Genomic DNA, 6,829 nt, shown 5'->3' on the forward strand with positions numbered 1-6,829 from the left:
TTACATTGTTGATAAAAAAAACAGGTCAATAAGTAAAACTCATCGGTATGCCATCGGCTAAAGGAATTTTTCGGGTATTCGAGAACGTTAGCGGTTCAAAACGGTATTTTTTAACTTTTAATTTTTAGAAAAATATTTTCCTAACATACATAGTACAATGGGTGAAAAGCATACATGAAAACCCCTTAAAACTTTTTATAAAAAAAAATCTTGAGGAAATAATGAGTGAAAACATATTTTTAAGAAAATCGGTTTTTTATAAGTTTTCAACCCAGTTTTAATTGTAAAACCGCCGAATCAATTTCAAATCGAACCGTTTTTAACCAAATCGCTTGCTAAATCGGATTGGATCGGTTTAAAAATGGTTTGGGAAAATAAAGAGATATTTTGTTCAATGAACAAGTCATCAACTCTAGATACTTGGCAGCCCATTAGTAACATTGGATTGGATTCTATTTGGGCTTAATAATGACATACATTTGTCTCGTTAGTCGTTAACTCGTTAGGGATCTTATCTCAAATTCTCAATCGTAACTTTGCTTCATGTATCATTTATGGTTGTTGCCTATACGATTATTTTGTACCAAACAAAATAAGCAAACAACTGCCTCATTTGAGCCATCGAATCGCAACCTTCACCCTCCTCCTCTCAACCACCTTCATCTCTTCCCATTACATCTATAAATACTCCATTACTCCCATTCGTCCGGAAATAAATCAAATTTCTGTTTAGATATTAAATAATAATAATAAACGCTTCCACTTTTTGTAACAGTCGTATTCGGGTGGCGCCACCGCTCTCCGCCGTCTTCCCTTCCATAGTTAAAGGAAACGCACCTAATTCGGGTTGTTACAGGAAAGATACGAAGAACAATACAATATTAGTTTGTACTTTGTAGTTGATTAGTACGTAACCTAATTAATTATAACAATAATTCTTCAAATCAATCATGGGTTTTCTCCATAATCTCTGGGACGAAACGCTCGCCGGCCCCACCCCTGACTCCGGCATCGGAAAACTTCGCAAATACAAGTCTCTCCGCGTCCGTTCCGGCAGCAATATCGATCCTTCAAACGCCGACGATATCTCTCCGGTTTCCCGCAGCATCACCATCCTCCGAAGCAACAGCCTCTCCGCCTCTTCTGATTCAGGATCCTCCACCTCTTCTCCCTCCACCCCCGTCACCCCCGGCTCACCATTCTCACGTAAGCCCTGCAAACATTACACACACACACACATCGATTCATGTATCTCTGAGTTTCGTTTTCTTGCTTTGTTCATCAGCAACAAGTCCTGGCGGGAATATCAAGAAATTGACCCGAGCAAAGTCAACTGCCGGCGGCACGCATTCTTCGAGGACAAAACATCCTACGGGTTATGATTGGTATATGATTATATCTCTCTTTTTCTAACGTTAACTTCTACGACAAAGATTTCTCACATTAATCATGATATTGGATTCACAAAGCTTGAATCGGTTGAGTTATATTTAATAAAGGAAATGATCTTGTTTGTGCAGAAAGGTTAATCTTTTTGTTTCTTCATGGGTATAATTGCAGGATTGTTTTGAGTGCATTGGATCGTTGAAATATACGAAATCGATGAGTTTCGGCTTCCATGAGAAATGTCTATATGTATATATATTTAAAAAAAAAAAAAATCTTTTCCCAAATCCCCTATATAAAAATCTGTACATATATTAGGTATAATTATACTTATATCGCAGCCCATGATATGATCGATGTGGCGGATGGTTTCCTTTGTTTTTTTCTTCTTCTTTTTTCTTTTGTGTACATATATATGATTTAAGGTTATATATGCTGAACTTGGTTTGTAAAATGTGGTGTATTAATGACTAATAAAATTATTGTGATTTCTGAATAACATGTTTGAAGCTTCCATGTTTGTATAATACGCATGCATGCAAAAAAGTTTCATGCTGATCTTTTCAGCAAAATGGAAATTTATTAGTACGACATCATCTTAAACAAATTACAAACCCGCAAAAATAATCAGAAGGAAAAGAAACCAAGCAAATTTGGTTATATATCTGATCATATAAGTGTTGCATGCGTAAGTTTAAAAACTTAAGCATCTGTCTTCACTTTCTCGATCAGATCAGCAGCATCTTGAACAGTCGAAATGTTCTCAGCTCCACTTTCGCCAATTGACACTCCAAACTTTTCTTCCAATGCCATCATTATCTCAACCTGTTCAATGATATATCCATTGAATTAATTATAACACAGATCGATGACTAGTGGTTTGAGTTTAATTGGTTCGATTCAGATCAAATCAAAACAAAACTTACAGTGTCGAGAGAATCAGCACCAAGATCGGCGAATTTAGTTGCAGGAGCGACTGTACTCTCATCAATCGACAACTGATTAGCAATGGTGGCCTGAACTATTTTCAGTGTCTCTGGTTGAGCCTGTGGGTAGAAGATGACGATGATTATTCCTTTCGATTAACATATGCGAAAAAAGATTAGAATAAATAATCTTACAATGGAGCATGAAATGGTGGTCTTAAAGCAGTGAGAAAGTGGTGATGATCTTTTCTCTGCCTTCAAGATCACAAATCTTTGTCCACCCTGCAACAAACAAGTTTCAGAACAGATGGAATTAATAAAGATTGAAATTAAAATTGAATAGAATATATAGCACCCATAAATTAATTAAGTTACAGAGATCATGGAGACGCTAGCGAATTGGGTGCATTGGATTCTGGGAGTTGTGGGAAGAAGAAGGGCAGATGAAGGAGTAGCTGAAGTTGAAAGAAGGGAAGCCATGGAAACTGGAAAAATGAAGAATTAATGGATTTGATTATTCGTTGAAGGTACTGAGAAGGGAAAGAGGTGGGGGATAATTTATAAAGAGTGGGTATGTAAGAAAGGCGACGCTTACAAGAGGACAGCCTTGAATTTTAGTTTTGGGCGATCAAAACAATGAATATTTAATTGTCAAAATGAAAAGTTTACATGGACTACTCCCAAAAGTGGCAAAGTGGTTTGTTTTGTTTCAAAATACAGATTCTTTAGAAGCTTGTCATCAATTTTAATTTAAAGGGGATGTAGCTCACATGGTAGAGCGCTCGCTTTGCATGCGAGAGGTACGGGGTTCGATACCCCGCATCTCCATTTTTTTCTGTTAATTTTTGTGACAGTTTAGCTGTGTTAAAATAAAGTTAAAGGAGATTTTAGTTATCACTTAAAAGATAGAATAGCAACTTATCCTTTCACTTTGTACTTTTTAGATTTTCTAATAATTTTTATATCTAGTAAGTCATTGAACATAAAACAAAAACTATTTCCTTCTTGTATTACAATTTTTTGAACTAACTTGTTGACAAATATACAATTCCACAAACAATTTTTGAACCAAAATGATTGCTGGGATATGGACAATTTTAGGGAGCCAAATGAGAGGAAAGTGGGTCATGGTGGTGGTGATGTTCTTACATTTGTTTTTCTGTTGTAATTAAATAATTCTAATTTATTTGATATTATTATTTAAAAAGTTAAGGTTGAAGTGTTAAAAGTTTAAGTTATATGTCGCCCTTGTTCCAGAATTTGAGTTAAATGTTTGTAACTTTAACTTAACCTTATTTATTTATGTTGGACCTCTTGTAAAAACATTTATTATTTGAAGTCAAACTAAATATAAGGATAGATAGTTTGTTGTTCAAAAAAAATGTAAGAAAATTGAAATGTATAAAAATAATAATAATAATAATAACATATATTTTTGCAAAAGATGAAATTGAGGGACTAGTCTTGTCAAATAAGAAAACTTTAGAAGACTTAGGACATCCACAGTCTATTGAACTCTAGAAAGTTCAACGGATTATCATATCACTGCCACATCAGTATTTCATTTTTTATTCAATTATATTCTTTAACATCCACGTTCCATTAAACCCTGTAAAGTTTAATGGATTTTTATATTTGATTTGAAATCTAATAGAAAAAAAAAAGATTAAATCTATTGAACCACTCAATGATTATACAATTCTCCTAGTCAACTCTATTTTATATCATCACACACACTCCATTAAACTTTTATTCAATCCTAGTCATCATCTATTCAACTCTTATTAAACCCTCATTGTGGATGCTCTTAAGGTCTATCTAGAGTTCTCTATTTCATTTGAACGGTTTTAGGTATAATATGAACTGTGTACCACAAGTTGGAATAGTCAATATGAAATTTGACCCTCCTTTAGGAGAAATGTCCTAAGGAACCTTGATGATTGGATCTAACAAAATATATTGATATTTGTTATTATACTCGGATCCTAATGTTGATCGAAAAATAAAATCGTTGAGTATTTGAAGGACCGGATGATCCATGCCTCATATTTGATTTAGACACTGTAAGTCAAAAAGATGAATATTTAAAAGCCAAGTTTTTATATTATATGTGTTCTATAATGAAAAACCTTGCATGTTTAGCCTTTATTCCGACATTGGTAGCACTAAAATGGTACTAGGCATAACTTTTGTCTTGTGTTTCACCTCACGTTTTAGGAAAAAAAATAAGGAATCACACGTAGACGGACCTCAGCATTCTCCTGCTCTACGGAGCTAGTGTTGGGGCTGCTTGACACTCTTCTCCTTTCGAGTGAATTACTTATGCTCTAATGCCTTTGATCAAATGGAAGGATGGATGTCAGCCTTTAGCAACTTCGTTCGGTACATTCCTTCTACCCAGCTCTATAGATGAGAGCTGAGGGGAGACAACGTAAGTGAGTGAATGTGTGTAAGCCCAGTCAAACATAATTGTTCTAGGCGGGGTGGGCCGCCCACCTTCGAATGGTGTTGGTCCTACGGACTGTGAACGGATTCGCTAGAGCATTATTCTGCAAAGTGTTGGAATATGTGGATTAAACATAACATACTAACATGGATTTTGTGGACCTTTCGGTTTTTTGCACGGTAATATGGGTTTTGTGGACCTTTCAGAACAAGCTGTTGTTTGAAGATAATCCTCCTAATAAGAACATGTTATTTGATTTCATAGTTTCTTTTTCTTATGATTGGTTTAGTAATATGAATTGTAAGAACACAATTAGTTGGAGTTCGTGGATAAAAAACCCGATCTTGTAATCTCTTTTTCTTTTTTGTTAGCTTCTAGCTAACCTTTCACTACAAGAAAAACGCGATTTTGCTAGGGAAGGAATCCGTTGCAAAAAGATGAAATTTCGTTGCAAAAGACGAATAGCGATGGAATTTGCAACGGAACAGTTCTGTCTCAAAAAACCCCGTAGCGAAGGTGTTGCAACGGAAACAATAATTTCGTCGCAAATGTGACAATGGAATGAAATCTGTTGTAGATGGTATTCCGTCGTGTATTCCGTAGTAGGATTCCGTTGAGAATTATGTGGTAGTTATTCCATCAAAAATTCCGTTGTAGTCGATCCATAGCAAAATCCGTGGTGATAAATCCCTAGCAAAATCCATGGTGATGAATCCCTAGCTAAATCCATTGTGATGATTCCCTAGCTACATCCATTGTGATCACTCCCTAGCTAAATCCGTGGTTTTGGTTCCATAGCAAAATCCATAGACAATTTTGTACAAATATATAAAAAGAAAAATATCAAAAAATCAAATAAGATTTATATCATAAAACAAAATAAAAATATTTATTACATGGAAATATCAACACTCTATGATCTACTACTTTCCCACATCTGATGTAACTAAACTAGACATAAAAGAATCTATACATCTGTTTTTTATTTTTAAAAAAAAAAAAACTTAGTTTCTTCAACCACATCTTCATCCATGCCCCATGAAATAACATCCGCAAGTGGTGCTTCTCTTTTTGCTTGTAGAAGTGAAGCTTCCATGTTACACTTCTTTTGTCGAATTTTAAGATTTTAAAAACTTGCAAGTCTTTTTCCTTTTACAACAAGCAAGAAATAGTTAATGAACTTCTATGGCATCATATGAAATGAAAATAGGCTTCAAGTTAATGAGATAGTTGAAGGGCCTTACCAGAGGCATTAAGTAAGTTGGTCCTTGAAATATCTACAACCCAGTTGAACTGTACGTAAAGAAACAAAAGCAAGAATACGTGTTAAATTCAAACAAATGACGCAAAATGATAAAATAATAACATAAAAATGAAAGAACTTACTGGCCAAATCGAAGAACATCACCAACATGGTGCTCCATATACACCTTTTTCTTCACCTAATTAGTGAAAAGGGATAAAAAAAAAATATAAAGATTATAATGCCCATCATACAATAGTTAGTTGTATTGATGTATGAAGTTGAAATCAACAATTCAAATATTATTACAACTGAAAAAAAATACTTATTATTATTATTATTATTATTATTATTATTATTATTATTATTATTATTATTATTACCTTTTCATTGGAAAACTGAACAATCCTGCGAGATGTAGGAAGAAAATGAGAGACACGGGTCCCGCTTCCTGAACCACCATCATCAAATTTCTTCTAGCCATGGCCTAAACTGTCTTTGCAAGGAAGCATGACTAGGGCTAACTCCACTTTTCCTCTCCCTTACACAAAGAAGCATCATCCCTATATTTCTTACATTCACAAACAATCAAATATTACAAAAAGTAAGATAAGATGATGCTTCTTTTGAACTTGATCTATTAAGTTATATATGATATATATGCATACCAACAATGTATGTGCTTGAGACTCCATCTTTTCATTTTATTTGCTTATATCGACATGCATTCCTTGCAAGGGCATATGTGTCAATTCCATCAGGGAGAATGCAGGGATCATCTCCACGAATGATATAATCTAAGTTGTATTCATCAAACAGTTTCCTCAT

General features: G+C 34.4%; 2 protein-coding genes and 1 non-coding gene across 3 annotated transcripts; 2 read left to right on the plus strand and 1 right to left on the minus strand.

The window, feature by feature from the left end:
- The first annotated feature begins 726 nt into the window (after nucleotides 1–726).
- Nucleotides 727–1,840, plus strand: LOC145168696 (Dormancy/auxin associated family protein). The gene is made up of 3 exons (XM_079087429.1): nucleotides 727–1,206; nucleotides 1,286–1,385; nucleotides 1,561–1,840. The coding sequence occupies exons 1-3, from the start codon at nucleotides 951–953 to the stop codon at nucleotides 1,586–1,588; spliced, it is 384 nt and encodes a 127-aa protein (XP_078943555.1). The 5' UTR covers nucleotides 727–950; the 3' UTR covers nucleotides 1,589–1,840.
- Nucleotides 1,841–1,883: 43 nt separating this feature from the next.
- LOC145168695 (uncharacterized) lies at nucleotides 1,884–2,884 on the minus strand. The gene is made up of 4 exons (XM_079087428.1): nucleotides 2,688–2,884; nucleotides 2,508–2,594; nucleotides 2,313–2,432; nucleotides 1,884–2,211 (listed from the first exon to the last, which is right to left on the minus strand). The coding sequence occupies exons 1-4, from the start codon at nucleotides 2,790–2,792 to the stop codon at nucleotides 2,089–2,091; spliced, it is 435 nt and encodes a 144-aa protein (XP_078943554.1). The 5' UTR covers nucleotides 2,793–2,884; the 3' UTR covers nucleotides 1,884–2,088.
- A 183-nt stretch (nucleotides 2,885–3,067) lies between these two features.
- Nucleotides 3,068–3,140, plus strand: TRNAA-UGC (transfer RNA alanine (anticodon UGC)). Its single transcript has one exon. It is a non-coding gene; the product is annotated as a tRNA-Ala (tRNA).
- Nucleotides 3,141–6,829: the final 3,689 nt, after the last annotated feature.

This window comes from Lactuca virosa, chromosome 4, assembly GCF_052849685.1.
Source record: "Lactuca virosa cultivar CGN04683 chromosome 4, Lactuca_virosa_CGN04683_v6, whole genome shotgun sequence".
Lineage (NCBI taxonomy): Eukaryota > Viridiplantae > Streptophyta > Magnoliopsida > Asterales > Asteraceae > Lactuca > Lactuca virosa.